Source organism: Setaria viridis, chromosome 8, assembly GCF_005286985.2.
Source record: "Setaria viridis chromosome 8, Setaria_viridis_v4.0, whole genome shotgun sequence".
Classification (NCBI taxonomy): Eukaryota; Viridiplantae; Streptophyta; class Magnoliopsida; order Poales; family Poaceae; genus Setaria; species Setaria viridis.
The window spans coordinates 38,260,625-38,276,057 of NC_048270.2; the positions used below are offsets into that span (position 1 = coordinate 38,260,625).

The window sequence follows — 15,433 nt, forward strand, 5'->3', positions numbered from 1 at the left end:
TATACTTTATTTTCAAATTAAATATTTAATTTGCATAAATTGTACTTGAATGTTTATAAATAAAAATTGACTGAGATTTACATCGTCTTTTTATATGTAAATATGACTTGATTAGTTCCAACTAGGGATCTTTCCCTGAAATATCTTTACATTATTTTTCTCAACTAAAATAAATGAAGCAAGTAGCTCTTATCTTTTCTTTTATAATTCAAATCGCTTGATAGATGTGCCTTTTAACCATAGTTCTATTTTAAACGTTTCTTGCATCCTCACGAGCTTAGAATCTTGCCCTATCCTTTAGTACATTCTTTTAAAGCTTTTCTTTTGTTTTGGTGTATTGTTTTTAGTTGTACTTGTTTGTTTGCTTGTATGTTGGTGTTGGTGATTGCTTCGAGTAGAAAAATCGTTGTTCGAAAGGTTTGAAGATTAAAAGTTTTAAGAGAGTATCCTCACCATGTACTTGCGGATTGGTATGTGAGGAGCCGAGGAGGCTGGCAGGACAAGAGAGGCCGTAGGCAGAGGTACCGCAGCGCGGGGCCGTTGTCGCCTCCCCGGAGTGACCTGCGACCGCTGCCGGTAGGGAATGAGGTGCTGGGGACCGAAACGGGGCACCGGATGGGAACCAAAAGCGCTGCTGCGGCAGCTGGGCCATCAACCGAGCAGTTGGGCTGCCAGTGCAGCCGCACATTCAGTCCAGCCATTTACAAGGCTGTTCCGAGCAGAGATTTTTTTTATATATTTTAGTATTTTGCAAAAATATATGTTCTAACAAAAAACTGCGAATCTATATCTATACCGCTGTTTGAAATAGTGGAAGGTGCAAACCGACAATAAATTTTAAAAATTATAATTAATTCATATAGACTTGAATGGAGATAAAATTTATATGAAAATTATAGATCTCGACAAGATCTACAATTGTGTAGTTCAAACTTTTTCATTTGATGTTATCTTGTTGCTCTAATCGACAAAATTTCGCTTATCCGTCGGTAGCGAAGAGCTCTATCCCACCCACCGTTCCCAATACAGAGCATCAACAGTCCCTCCGGGGTGGGGACAACTCGTCAGCAAACGGGGAGCCCAGCATCCGTCGCATGGCGTAATGGCGTTCCGAGATGCCGCCGCCGCCGCGCGTTCTCCCGGCCTCCTGGATTGCGAAGAGAGGCGAATGGAGAGGAACAAAAGAGGATTCTTTTCCTTCTTCGAGTCTTTGTCGGAGTTGGTCGATGGCGGCCGTGGTGCTCCGCCGGCTCAGAAGAAGAAACAGAGGAGGGTCTCCTGCCGACCTGCCCGGTTCGGTTAAAAAAAAAAACAGAGGGTCAGCGGGCGAAGAACGCCAGCTGCATGTGGCTGCGCGACCCAGAGTCGTGTCTGTGCATGGCGACCATGTTGCCCGTGCCCCTCCTGGGCGAAGGATCTGCTTGCGAGGATGCCGTGCCGGAGGATGAGGGCTCAGGTTGGCACGCCAGGCGTTCGTTCTGATTCATGGCTGGCTTCTTCAGGGAGCAGTGATGCCAAACTGGGAGTCCAGAAGAGCAGACAGATTGGGTGATAGACGAGCGCGAGGTGTTTGTGGGAATGCGCTTTAAGGTGCTGCACTGTGTCGCATTGCTAAGATTGGGGCACAACCTCTGCCTCTCTGGGATTAATATTGCTAGCTCCATCTGAATGAGGAACATCTGCTGCTTCTGTCACACCGATTCTGACAGGTCGAGCTCCCCAACCAGTTGGTGCCTGAAGCAACAAGAATCCAAATTGTTAGTGAAAAGCGCAACGAGATTATTTCACCTTGCAAACTGTCTAGACCAATTTGCGAGAAGAGACTGCATCCACCATTCCACCTTCACTAGCACCATCAGGCATCAGCTGAATACACGACTATAGACCTCTTTTTGAGCAAGCTCGGGCAGGTATTCTGCCATTTCATTACAGTAGAAAGCAAAGCGTGTTTACATTTACAAGGGTGACCAGCGGTCAAATGTGGAAGGAAGTAAAGGAAATAACGGCAACAGATGGGTTACAATACCTAAGAGGCAACAGCACTGTCGGATAGACAGCAGCAGGTTATGTTGGGTTGTTTCTTGCCAATGTGTATGCAGCAACGTCATGTTGGATGTGCTCACAAATCTGGTCGACTGTCATAGCTTTATTTTCAAATACACGCCCGCATCTCTCTTTCCATATGCTCCATGTGGTGTAGATGACAATTTGGAGCATCTCCATTTGTGGCCGACTATAGACCTCTTAATAAGTGGGTGAGTGAAATTCTTCAGTAAAGGGCAAGTTTACATCACATATGTAACAGCATTCTTAGTTTTTTTTTTGACGGGAGACAGGATTCTTAGTTCTCAGGTACAGCTGTCAGCTAGTAATCATCAGTAGTAACATTTTCCAGGCTTGGAGGGCTGCTGGAGTTAATTGATCCTTTGCTGCATGGTGAGCCTTGAAAGGCTGATAGCGCTGTTGTGTGTTCAGGAGAATGAACAGGACTGACTGATCATGTCAGACTCTCTTCTGATGCTGAGCTAGCTATGAGAAAAAATATCCCACAGGAACCCAACCTACTGGAGCTTATTACTGAATGTCGGAATGAGTGATTTATAAGCTGTGGAAACTCAAATTGAAAGCTGACAGTCTAAGCTGAAACCAAACCGACTAAAAAAAAACTTCAACTTAAGTTGTATGAAAGAAATGTCCTACTACTTTGTTTTTGATGAAAAGCAGAGTCCTTTCTCAACATAGCTACTTTATAGGTCCGTATGGCCTTTCTTGATCATTTTAGTGGATAGGCATCCCTGCTGTGCCTCCATCAGAAATCTTTCCAGCCCACAAGGTGTGTCCGCTAGATCACCAGAAAGGTGAGTCATTCTGCAATGCAAGTGATCAGATATTCAGTTCTTCACAAGTACATGAAAAAATGGACTGAAACTACTTGCTCTTGATTCATCGCTGCATTGCTGATTGGGATTGGGTTCGGATTATTGCACACGAGCTAGATGCCTCCTGCAGGGTCCAAGAGGTCCATCTCAAGAAGGAAGGAGACGGCTGAACGGGAATCGGAACATGGTGGAGGAATTTTTTTAGCTCGGTCAGGTTGACCGTGGCCGTGGTGTCGTGCTCCGTCGCTTCACGGCTTGAGGAGAAACAGAGGAGAGCGGAAGAGCGCCGGCTGTGGCACGACCTGGCGGCGGGGATGGCGGACGTCGCCGGGGACCGGCGGCCGCGGCCCGGCATACTCCCAAATGCCCCCGGATTGGGTCGTAACATTTTCAAAATACCCCCAAGATTGGATCACGATTAATAATCAAGATTTGATTATTTGCACATGCCTTGAAGAGTTGCTGAACAATCAGGGACAGGCTTAATTGCGTCGCCTAGTTACTTCTGTGCACTGTCAAGAGAAAACCACATCTGTTATCAACATTCAGATGTCTCAAGATTAAACGATGAGACGAAACGGTTTAAGACTAGCGTTAGGAAGTAAACTTTGTTTTTAGACAATGAGATACCTTTTGAATAGCATCAATCTGAAGGATTGCAGCATTCTAGCAGTTGCAGACACTGGAACTTTTGTAATTCTTATGAAACAGAATGTAAACTTTAGTTTTGAATAGCACATCCAACAGCCTGAATGGAAAACAAACAAACACCTGAGAGTTGGTCAAGTGATAACTATGATTCTGAAACAAAAAGTCTCGACATGCCTAATTTGTTACCAAGGAAGGACGACTGACGGCCGGCCAACCATGCTTTTGGTAATGAAATAATGTTCAAATGAACTGTACAAGCACTAATCTGATACAGAACTATGAGAGAAACTGTAAGCACACTAGATATTCAAATCGTTAGGTCGAGGGTCGAGAATTCAGCAATGCTGAAGTTGTCAGGACTAACTGCTCTCCATTATGCTAATACATAGTACAGTAGTCATCATTGCTGCTCCAAACTATCTATAGCCATCAGAAATGTTTCCAGCCCAAGGGCATCTGCACTTGAACAATCATCCCAAAGGTGAACCATTTTGGAATGCAAGTGATCAATTCTTCACAAGTATATGAAACGATGAACTGAAATCACAGTTGCGTGCTCCACCGAACTCGTTGCTTTTGTTTCATCGCTGTACTGTTGCCTGGATTGCCTCCAGATGGTTGCACAAGAGCTAGAGAGTCGCCCATGGCGGAGAGGTCGGTCTGAAGAAGGGAGAAGACGGCCGGATGGTACGGCCAGATTGCGGCGGAAGAAGTTTTCCGGACGATTCAGGTTGCCAGACTCGGACGCCGCCGCCTCAGGAGGAACAGAGGGTTGCTGAAGAGTGCCTCGGGAGACTCGCACTCTGCAGCTGCAGCAGCCGCTACAGCAGCTGCAGCCAGCCAACAGTTGCTGCCGCCAGCTACTGCTGATTCTGATTTGAACAATTCAAAAATGGTGTGAATTTACAACAAAACACATGAATGCAACAGAAATGTGTGTGTGTGTGGGGGGGGGGGGGGGGGGGGGGGGGGGGGGGGGGGGGGGGGGGGGGGGGGCGGGTTGACAACCATATTACACTCAAGCTTACAAGGCACATAACAGCAGCTCACTGGTAACTCGAACATCAAAATAGGCATCAGTTGATGGTTACATCCATAACAAAATAGCCACCAGGTAGACCAGTAGACCACGCATCGTCCAAATCTGATGACTGATGGCGAGTGGCTTGCGTTGCTCGAATTTCTGAAGGTTGATACTCTTCAGGGAGACCTACATGTTGTAAATAAATCACAGGGCTTCAAATTCGATGTTCAGATCTTTAGAGCGGACAACTTGAAATTAGAGTGGAGGAGGAAGATAATTGACTTGGAAATTTCCAATACTAAGAAGCTGACTGACAGCTCCTTGCTTGCCTCTTTATTTTCCTGTAAAGGAACTGCCAGGTCGCTGCCGCCATGCCTCACCGCGGAGCCTCTCTGATCAGCTGCTCGGAACCTGTTCTTTCTTTAGTAGCTTCAAGAATCTGGGTAAGTAAAAAGAAAAATCTGTAAACACTATTTTGGAGAATGTTAAAATGAACCAAGAGCAGAAAGATGAATAAATGCTAAATTGCTGGCAAGAATTCAAGTCCTAAAGTTTGCAAAGCGCTTTCTTGCAACCATGAAGATGATATTCAATAAAGCTAACATCAAAATTAGCATCTTCTAGGATCGGACACACAAATGAGCCTAATAAAATCAGCGAATCTCTACAGTGTAAAATTGAAATTACACTAACGCATAAACAAGCCTAAATCTTATCAAGGCTCCGTACATTAAAAGCTGAAAAATTGCAACGCATCCAGAATCCTAAATCTTATCAGAAAGCTCTTACCATGGCTCTCCTGCAACAGCGGCAAAACAACAGGGACAGGCGATTGGAGGGGCTCACCTTGGCGGGGCCGCTCAGTCTGCTCAGAGGAGGAAGGAATGAGCGGAGGTGAGACCCGAGGCGGCCGATGGTTGAGTTGTGAGCGGAGGCGCGGCTGTGGGGGGCCGCCGTCTCCTCTCCGGACCTCCCACCACCGGTGAGGCATCCCCAACTTGATTTGGTGCCCTCTAGCGCAGGCAACCATGGGAGGCACCGGGCGACCTACAAACCCTGGAGGATTCGATTCCCGACCCGTCGCTCTCTGCCGGTTGCCTCATGCCTGCACTCGACTCACGAAAGGGATGGAACTGGGAGAGGGTAAGGAACGGGGAGAAATAAAAACAAGCCACGCTTGCGCGGAAGCCCCCTAACAATTTTCAAAGAACCCTCTAAATTGGATCGCGATCCGAATATTTGCAACCCTGGATTTTGCCTATAGCACCCCGGTCGGGGTCCAATCCCCTCCCGTTCGTCAGCCACCGCCGTCCTCCGCGCCCGTCCGCCGGTAGAGCGGAGCGCCTTCCTACCCACCATTACCGCATCCGATGCCTAGCATCAACAAGCTCTCCATGAATGGCACGGAAGAGATCGTCAGCAAGCCCTCTGGCCAGAGCGGCCGTCCCGTGGCGTCCCGGAGCTGCGGTCGTCGCCGTGGCCGGAAGCCGGCTGGTGCTTCTGCAGCTGCAGACGGTGCACCGCCGTGTTTTTCATCAGTGACCCAGAGGCAGCTATTGCAGCCACGAGGTGAAGTGGAGCCTGATGTTTCTCGCCCATCTCAGACGACCGCGAGGTGTTCGTGAAATGCTTCTGAAGCAAATTGGATGGGGACGGCTGAACGCGACACATTTTCAGGCGCCGTGCTCACATTGGAAGATGTGTAGTCGAGGAGGCCGCCGCCGCCTCTCTTGCACAGCTCGGTCTCATTGGAATTCTGAACCGATAAGGACCCTGCAATGTCATGCCGAAGTGCTGAACATCTGGGACAGGCTTGCTACTCAGTGCACAGTCAAGAGGAAACCATGTCCGTGGTGATAAGAGGAGATGATAGTGCACGCGCCAGATTTCTCTGGACTCTTTCTGGGTTTCTGATGCTGCACTGGGATCTCTGCTATTGTTTGCCTCCAGGTCTTTGCTTTGCCTCCAGGTCTTTGTTTGTTATCAAAGGAGGAAGAGAAAATTGATATGAAGAAAAACTGCAGCAGGCTTGAAGTAACTGCTATGGAGTTCTTCAACAAGTATGGTTGGAACTTTAGGAGGCGAATTCTTCAATAGCTGCGCGTCAATTCAGTCGTTGGATAGATGAATCAGAACTCTGAAATCTGTTAGGGGGGTATGCCAGTAGTTTGTTTTTGGAATGAACCTTGAGTCCCAGCTTAAATGCTGAGTTTCTGTCAAGTCTTTGTAAGTTTGGCTATAGGCATTCACTCGTGGATGACCGAGGCCGGATGATATTTTTCTTAATCTAAAAAAATTTGTTCACTATCTGGCAACATCCTCATCACGATATTGTCAAAGGGAAGGCAGTGGCTCTCATAACTGTTGGCCTGTTGCATGCTCTAGTTTCGTCCATTGGAGAAAGATACGATACGATAACAATACCTTTATGTCCTGTCGGGAAAACTGAAGAACCTCAGCACCGTTGAGGCAACCACCTCCTTTCCCTTCCAGCTGGATGCTGCTGCTTGTCTCCACTGCATTTCTTTGCTTGACTGAACGAGCTGGTCGTTGATAAACCCAAAAAAGATATCCTATGATTATGTTTGCCAAAACAAAAATAACCTAGGATGACCACTCTTTTTCAGGATCATTTGAAGTGTTAATTTGCATGTATTAGTCGCAGAAAATTTTAATTTCTCATAGTAGAGCTATTATGCTGTAGTTGTAGCATCGCACCATCATATCTGCAGTCAAAATTAATCAGGGCCATTTTTTCATGCATGTGCCCTATGAGACCTGAACTGTGTTCTGCTGAACATTCACATCGATTTGCTTTGTTTTTCCTTCTTCTCTATGTGAATTGACAACTTGTCTGACAGCCTGTCATACCCAGTGGTCCTAGTTTTATTTCAAAACTGTGGTCACAGTCTGACAGCCAGTCTTATTAATATGTCATTAGCATGTGTCTTCACTGATTCCTTCTTCCACTAACGAGATATATTGTTTCTATATAGTGTGTGGGTCGAGCAATCATGTATTGACAACTTGTTCAGATCGGAGCAGACTTCGGGGTGCTGAGCGAGCGGATAGCTAGGAGACCAGGCAGGTAGCATCGCTTCCTCTCTGCCTGCTCAAAGGAGGAAGAGGTGTGAAGCGAAGGCAAAGAGGAAATAAGGTCAGTGGCTGCTTGACTACTAAATTTGATTGTTATGGTTTCATCAGCTCATAAGATCAGCATCTGATGCCTTTCCTTCTCATAGTATTGAAGATTGTTGTTGTTGCAGTCAACCGCACAAGCAGAGCAAGATGGCTGACATTGCATTGGGCAGCGTGGGGAAGATCGTTCAAATTGCACTCAAGATCAAGGAGGCCGTGGAGACGGTTAAGCAGAACGAGAAGGAATGCCACGACATCCAGAGGTGCGTTGCCAGGGTCAGCGCTCTCCTCAGGAAGCTTGACGAGATGACGGAGACGATGAAGGATGAGGTGATGCGTGACGCCCTGGAGGATCTGGCCGAATCCCTGGAACGCGCCCTCGAGCTCGTCACGGAGTGCCAGCGGAAGCACAACTTTCGCCGCTTCTTGGGAGCAGGGAACATGGCCAAGGAGCTGGGCCGGGTCCAGGATGATATAGTGAGGAAACTGCAGCTGGGGAACTTCGCCACCAGTGTCCAGACCATCACCATCATGGTGACAAACATCCAATCTGCTGCTGGTCCTCCTCCTCCTCCTCCACCCCCACCCCAACGGCGAGTGATTATTGATGGTAAGGAAAAGCTACCAAAGTATCAATACCGTCTATTGCATCTTGGGTCCTTGTGCATCATTGGTTCAAGTAGCAGCTAGGATAATTTTATCTGTGATCTAAATAAAGCATAGTGTTTTATTGCAACTTTTACTTAGATCTGTGTATCAAAGTGATGTTGCTCCAACAGTTTTCTTAGATCAACTGCTCCTACAGTTTCATGCAAGCGTGTTTAGGTATTAATATAATCTAATTCAAGCCCTGTTCCTGTGTGGGTTAATTTTTATACAATATAGGCTTCACAATGTTCAGTTTATCTGAATTGAAGGCCGCTACAGAGAACTTTTCGGACGGAAACAGGATTGGAAAGGGCGGCTTTGGTAGTGTTTACAAGGTACTCCGATCCGTTACTTGGTTTGTTAATTCTAGGTTTGTGTACTTTTCCATATAATCACGTAGGCATCACTAGCTAGTTGAATATTTCGTGCAACTCTAGATCTAGCATTTTCATTGGTGGTTTCTACGGTCCTCGAAGTTAGTTTTCACTCACTCTTTTACCTAGTGCAACTCCCAATTGAAAGCATCTCAAACCTCAAAGCACACACGTGTGGTGCCCATTGTTCATTCCAGCCCGAAGACCAAAGTGTGCCAAAGATGAAACTTGATGGACTTTGATGAAGATTTTGAAGCCTGAGGCCAGGGCGCCATTGAACTTTTGGCGAAACTTTAGTGCTAAGATCAGCAGTTCTGCCTTTTACCTTCTGTTCTTTTAAAAACAAAAATCCACCACCTGACATGGTGTTTATACTTCTCAGGGTGTCCTGCAGGACGGACAAGTCGTTGCCATAAAAAGAGTGTATGATACTATTGACATTGACGGCGACATCCGGCTATACGATGAAATTAATGTTTCTGTAGATCTGAAGCACAAAAACATAACTAGACCTCTGGGATATTGCCACGAAGTGACAGTGGTCTTGATCAGCCATAATGGAAAATATGTTGGAGCTCAACAGAGAGAAATGTGTTTTGTAGCAGAATACATGGCAAACGGAAGTATGGAGATGATTATGAACGGTATGTTGTTCTGTACAAATACTGGTTACAGTTCACCTCTGGACCAAGCATCCCTTAACTTCGATGTCACTGATCAATAGTTGCTTCTCGTTGCATGATATGTGACCTCTGCAGGGTCTCGATTTATTGATTGGTCCTGCCGCTTCAAAATGATTCAGGGGATAGCCCAGGGGCTACATTACCTACATGAGCAACGTGTCGTCCATATGGATATCAAACCAGACAACATCCTCTTCGATTCTGATATGAATCCTCGGATCAATGATTTTGGCTTAGCTAAAAAGTTGGACCTTGATGAAAAAACAAGTGACACCTTGGATGGCACACTGTAAGACGTTGCTCCAATATATAAATACTATTTCCATTACCTGATTAACTATATATCGTGAGCATCACCCAGCTGGCATGAAGCTCTTTTCTTTAACTACTTCAATTTTTACCTCTGAGATCATTATTCATTTTTATTTTATTTAATCACCCAGGTATTACATGGCTCCAGAATACATGTACCAAGGAATTATGTCAACGAAGTGCGATGTGTATGCTTTTGGCATCACCCTCCTTGGGACCATTATTGGCAGCATGAGCATGTCTTCGTCCAGTGTTTCACGGGTTCCAAATCAATGGGTAAGTACCTCGTAGTAACGCCTTTTTACATTACAAAAGCAGTTGGGACTAAGATCCTGTTTGGATCCACTAGCTAAATTTTAGCTGTTATGATCCAAATATAACCCAATTAAAGTTTAGGTAGCTATAAAAACCTAGTTGATCCCAGCTAAACTAGTTAAATACAAATTGCCCCTCCACCTTCGTCGGAAAAAGTTTCTAAAATGGGAGGGAAGGGTAGGATAGACAACTACCTCTTCAACTATCATTTAGCTAGTGGATCCAACACTCCTACCTAAACTTTAGCTAGCTAAAAGAATGTTCCTAAAATTTAGCTAGCTAAAAAAATGCTCCTAATAAAGTTTAGCTAGCTAAAATTTAGTTGGGTGGATCCAAACATGATCTAATTTATTTATGTTCTAACTTTCCAGGCTTTTGAAGCTCGGGACGATTTACGGATGGAGTTGTTTAAACCGTCATTGTGTTGCAAGTCTCAGCTAATGCAGATCAAGAAGTGCATGGAGATTGGGCTTCTGTGTGTTGAGGAAGACAGGGAACATAGGCCCACCATGGCAGATGTGCTTGCGATGCTAAATGGTGTGAAAGAGTTGCCGGCTCTAAAGCGGCCATGGGGCATCGAGTAGGGCGGAAGCGGCCCTGCAACCTTATTGTCCAGATTGCTTGTGCCTCTAATTATCCCTAAATAAGAAACGTGTGTCTCTAGTGACGTGGCTTGACCGTTTGAATTACTTTTTACTCCCCTTCTCACTTGTATTGGAAAAGAAGGCTGGAGGCGTAACACGTCCTTGCCTAGAATTTGTATGGTCAGGCCATTCTTTAAGATTTCATATTTATATTTTCAAAATGACATATATTTTTACAACTCCTTACAATTCAGACATTAACTTTATAATTGTACCATCAACTTACAGTGGTCCTGCCTATCCAATCAGCCGTCCCTACCCGTGAGGCATCCATCGCGCCCAGGGACAGAGTGAGGATGAAACAATTAGGGGGCCATTTGCAGTATCTTAAGCTTATTTATGTTGACAAGGTTATTTACATGTGGAGTTTCATCAAATATTTAGCCCCTGCCAGCCACCCCTGTCACGCATCGCCTCTAGGTTCATTGAATGGATAATTGGATCTATGTTCTAACCTGGATTATTGGTTCCTTACGATGAAGGGCTGCATGCCATAACAAATGGTTTAACAATGAAACCCATTTTCCTGGTTAATGCTTAAAAAACATAGATCGAGTTACTTGCTCTGCCGCGTACTGGAAAAATGCATCCTTCATTTTCAGCTGAGTACTCATCACGTCTGAAACTCTGAATGCAATACACTCAACACACGTAGTGCTGTGATTAGAATACACTCAACACACATAGTATTGTGATTAGAATATACAATCCTGACAGAGTAATTAAGAATGGTATGAATTTGAAAACACGGAATCCTACCACAGTGCTGAGCGATATTGTTCCACCGTGTCAGGGTTTATCCTTGGCTCAGTGATCATCTGTATCCACAGCACAAGGTGCCCTACATAATCATTCGTCCCAATTTGTTCAGCGGTGCAAATGGTATTTCCTTCCTCTGGCTTACACTCTACACAGATGCAGAACGAAATTTGAATTAGCTTCAAATAGAAATTAGGAGAAAAAACAGAATAAAGGTAAAGAATGATGCCTGAAACTTTACTATTCTTAGAATGACATCATCTTAGAAGAACAATCTGCTTTTGTCCCTGGTCGGCTGATCACCGATAACGTGCTGATTGCTTATGAGTGTATTCACTACCTGAAGAGAAAGAAGGGCAAATCGGCGGTCAAGCTTGATATGGCGAAGGCACATGACCAGGTCGAGTGGCCGTATCTCGGAAGTATCATGCTCAGTGAAGCTCTCTGTGAGGGCATGTGCGGTCAAACTCCAGGAGGGATTGGTTTTCGGGATATAAACTAGTTTAACATTGCTATGCTCGGCACACAAGGATTATGGCGGCTGATGACTGGTCCGGACTCTCTTTGTACAAGGGTCCTGAAAGGCAAATACTTCCACGCTGGTGTGAAACATGTGGTGCGCGGGACGAGACAACCTTCGATGCTCTGACGGAGTGTACGTATACATGCTCGGAGCTTCTGGTCAAAGCTGAGAGAACTGACAGGTACCGTGTAAAACTCCCTGAACTTAACCCAACAACTTGGGCGGGGGACATACTGAAGGACCATATATGTGAAGAAAATGACCGAGGAGTCAAAAATGCAGTGACATGTGAGCATTCGAACAACATATAGTCGGTCATTATCATACAGTGGACACTTAACAGCAACCGGCAAAAATGAATCATGAATGATAGGTCCAATGCATGCAGAACTGTGTGCCAAAGTCTGAATATTCTGTTCTGTCCGGCAGTGCTAATCAGAAACTAAGCTCTGTACAAAGCAGGACATTCTGGACGGTGTAAATAGGTAGAAACCACGAGTATGGACAGATGTAGCTTCAGGCAAGCAGCAAGCATCAAACGCCCTGAAAAATTGCTGGATTCTTATCTTGCTATTGTGGAACTTCGAATCTGAACATTCAGATGTCTAAAGATTAAACGATGAGACGAAACGGTTTAAGACTAGCATTAGGAAATAAACTTTGTTTTTAGACAATGAGATACCTTTTGAACAGCATCAATCTGAAGGATTGCAGCATGCTAGCAGTTGCAGGGGCGGATAGGTCGGTCTGAAGAAGTGAGGAGACGGCCGGATGGTACGGCCAGATTGCGGCGGAAGAAGTTTTCCGGACGATTCAGGTTGCTAGCTAGACTCGGACGCCGCCGCCTCAGTAGGAACAGAGGGGTGCTGAAGAGCGCCGGCGGTGGTAGATCCCAGGCGGGTGCCGCGACGGGTATAGCGGAGGTCGCCGGACGTGAGCGGAGGAAGGAGTCAGGCTGCTCAGAGGAGGAAGGAGTGAGCGGAGGTGAGAGCCGAGGCGGCCGATGGTTGAGTTATTGTGAGCGGAGGCCGGGGGCGGAGGCGCGGCCGTGGGGAGCCGCCTTCTCTCAGGACCTCCCACCACCGGTGAGGCATCGCCAACTTGATTTGGTGCCCTCTAGCGCAGGCAACCATGGGAGGCACCGGGCGACCTACAAACCCTGGAGGATTCGATTCCCGACCCGCCGCTCTCTGCCGGTTGCCGCATGCCTGCACTTGACTAACGACAGGGATGGGACTGGGAGAGGATAAGGAACGGGGAGAAATAAAAACAAGCCACGCTTGCGCTGTACAGGGATGGAATTGGGAGTTTGGGCCTCTAGCCGAATGGCTGAGCTGTACAGCCGTCGAAGAAGCTTAAGTGTGCAGGCCCAACGATCACGATCCTAAGAGGTAACTCCAAAAGACCGCTAACCTTAGAGCAACTCTAAGAATCTCAAAAAATTCTTCCCCAAAACGAGGTATCAGAGGTTATGCTAAATTTTTTTCCCCAAAAATATATGAAACTACAGTAGAACGCTAGAAACTACTCCCTAATATTTGCCATGTCATCGTAATTGGGCCTACCTCTAACTAATGTATATTCATATGTAAACCAGATCCATTGCCATCATTATTCTCCTGGGCAGACATAGATGGACATGCAGACATGGCATCATCAGGGAAGTAACCGCAGATTCTGATGGACTGTTCGTCATCATTGGTACAGTATTCCATGTAATTTACGCTGCAGCTAGCCACTGCGCACTCGTTCTCTTCTGTTATGTGCAAAGGTATTTAAGAGAAAGGAAGAACTTTGCAATCTGGTTTTCTCTTGGTATTATTGCTCTTGGCAAGGTCATTGCATCTGCCACTTAAAGGCCTACAAAAGCGACCGCCACCAATGTCATTCCTAGCAGACATCTTCAGAGGCAACACATTCTTGTTACCTACCAAACTTCATATGCAGCTACTTTCTGTTTCTTGCCTGTTCTTCTAACTAAATCGCTAGGTGGCATCGTACTTGCTTCTAGTTTTCTCTTCACAGTTCTAGCACTGGTGGAAGCACAAACATTGGCCGCTTTCCTCTTAGTATTGTGATCATCATCTTCATAAGCTCGATGATCCCTGCTCCATCACAAATTTTGAGTGATGAGAGGAGTGATTAACAAGTCGGACCGGTTTACTCAGCTCAGAGACCTGAAAAGGGGAATGATGTCGTTGAATTAATTTCTCAAAGGCAAAAAATGAAAATGACACTGGTAATGAGAAGATAGTATTGCGATGTGTTATGGCAGATACTGTCATACAAAAGTCAAGCAAGTACTCATGATGAGAGGTACAACCAATTCATCACTGCTCACCTCTTGTATCACAAAATTATTATGGTAACAAATGTTCAGTCTAACATAAGTGGAAGATTTGAAAAATATTCAAATTTCAACTTTCAACAAGTCTTATTGCTTGACAGTAGATGGAACTAAACCGTACAATGCAGAATGCTGAAATATCTATCTGAACTTTGTCCAAGGTCACCATCCTCACTATTACTCACTGTCTTCTCTGTTGCTATCTTGATTGGTTGAAGCACCACCATGGCAAAATAAGCTACACACATCAGGACATCAGGTCAGTGTTCTGCTGTCCTGGACGCAGCAGCTGCATTCTGTTGGCTTCAGCAGCTAGCTAGATAGCTGCAGCCTGCAGGATGTAGGCTGGAACAATCATGGGCTGATGGGCGTGGTGACCCCACGCTACCGATTCCTCTGGAGCTTTGCTGCTGCTGCTGCGGCGGCGGTCGGGAAGCAGCGGACGGCGCTGTCCGGGGAGCAGATGTCCGGCACGAAGGCGGTGCTGTCGAGGCCGCCGCCGTGTTGCCAGTGGAGCCCGGAGGCCGTCGGCGGGGAGGGGAGCTCCGGCACCGACAACTGGATCTCAGGACCTGGCTGAACAGCTCGTTGGCGTCCCGGTTCTCCTCCGACGAGCGGTAGTACGGCGAGCCCCCCGCGCTGCCGCCGCGCCTTAGCCCTGCCGGACAGGCGCGAAAGCCGAGCTCTCCTCCGACGAGCGGTAGTACGGCTTTACCATGCTCTCATTTACTACTAGCAGTGATGGAAACCGATTGATTGTCTGCAGGTCATTGCCTGCTTGAGCTCTCTTCCGATGAGGTACTGATGACAACGACTCACCCAATAGCCAGCTCGCTTATAAAATTCAGAAACGCTTACCCTGTCCAATTATTGCGCACTGCTAATCATAACACGCCCTGCTCTCGATATCGACCAGTTGGTTTAGGTCAACTCGATCTCGATCTGTGCTTCCAATATGTCCCATCCCATGTGCATATAGCCATATATGCATCCACCTCCTTTCCCTTCCAGCTGGATGCTGCTGCTTGTCTTCACTCCATTTCTTTGCTTGACTGAACGAGCTGGTCGTTGGTAAACCAAAAAAGATATCCTATGATTATGTTTGCCAAAACAAAAATAACCTAGGATGACCACTC

General features: G+C 46.2%; 1 protein-coding gene and 3 long non-coding RNA genes across 7 annotated transcripts; 1 reads left to right on the forward strand and 3 right to left on the reverse strand.

Moving 5' to 3' along the window:
* Nucleotides 1-3,708: 3,708 nt before the first annotated feature.
* LOC117833378 (uncharacterized) lies at nt 3,709-6,681 on the reverse strand. The gene is made up of 4 exons (XR_011898943.1): nt 5,401-6,681; nt 4,884-4,993; nt 4,559-4,740; nt 3,709-4,402 (listed from the first exon to the last, which is right to left on the reverse strand). It is a non-coding gene; the product is annotated as an uncharacterized lncRNA (long non-coding RNA).
* An 844-nt stretch (nt 6,682-7,525) lies between these two features.
* LOC117833377 (cysteine-rich receptor-like protein kinase 44) lies at nt 7,526-10,847 on the forward strand. Of its 3 annotated transcripts, none has more exons than XM_034712847.2 (7): nt 7,526-7,711; nt 7,805-8,302; nt 8,578-8,675; nt 9,097-9,358; nt 9,473-9,686; nt 9,841-9,985; nt 10,396-10,847. In XM_034712847.2, exons 2-7 carry the CDS (start codon nt 7,843-7,845, stop codon nt 10,606-10,608), a joined length of 1,392 nt encoding a protein of 463 aa, XP_034568738.1. In that variant the 5' UTR covers nt 7,526-7,711; nt 7,805-7,842; the 3' UTR covers nt 10,609-10,847. The 3 variants fall into 3 exon arrangements, with proteins under 3 accessions (XP_034568738.1, XP_034568737.1, XP_034568736.1); XM_034712846.2 differs by having other exon boundaries at nt 7,527-7,711; nt 7,797-8,302; XM_034712845.2 differs by having other exon boundaries at nt 7,527-7,711; nt 7,821-8,302.
* Nucleotides 10,848-11,286: 439 nt separating this feature from the next.
* LOC117833380 (uncharacterized) lies at nt 11,287-13,255 on the reverse strand. 2 transcript variants are annotated; one of them, XR_004635434.2, is made up of 3 exons: nt 12,633-13,232; nt 11,768-12,539; nt 11,287-11,575 (listed from the first exon to the last, which is right to left on the reverse strand). It is a non-coding gene; the product is annotated as an uncharacterized lncRNA (long non-coding RNA). The 2 variants fall into 2 exon arrangements; XR_011898944.1 differs by having other exon boundaries at nt 11,287-12,539; nt 12,633-13,255.
* A 484-nt stretch (nt 13,256-13,739) lies between these two features.
* Nucleotides 13,740-15,433, reverse strand: LOC117866494 (uncharacterized). The gene is made up of 2 exons (XR_004642912.2): nt 14,419-15,433; nt 13,740-14,127 (listed from the first exon to the last, which is right to left on the reverse strand). It is a non-coding gene; the product is annotated as an uncharacterized lncRNA (long non-coding RNA).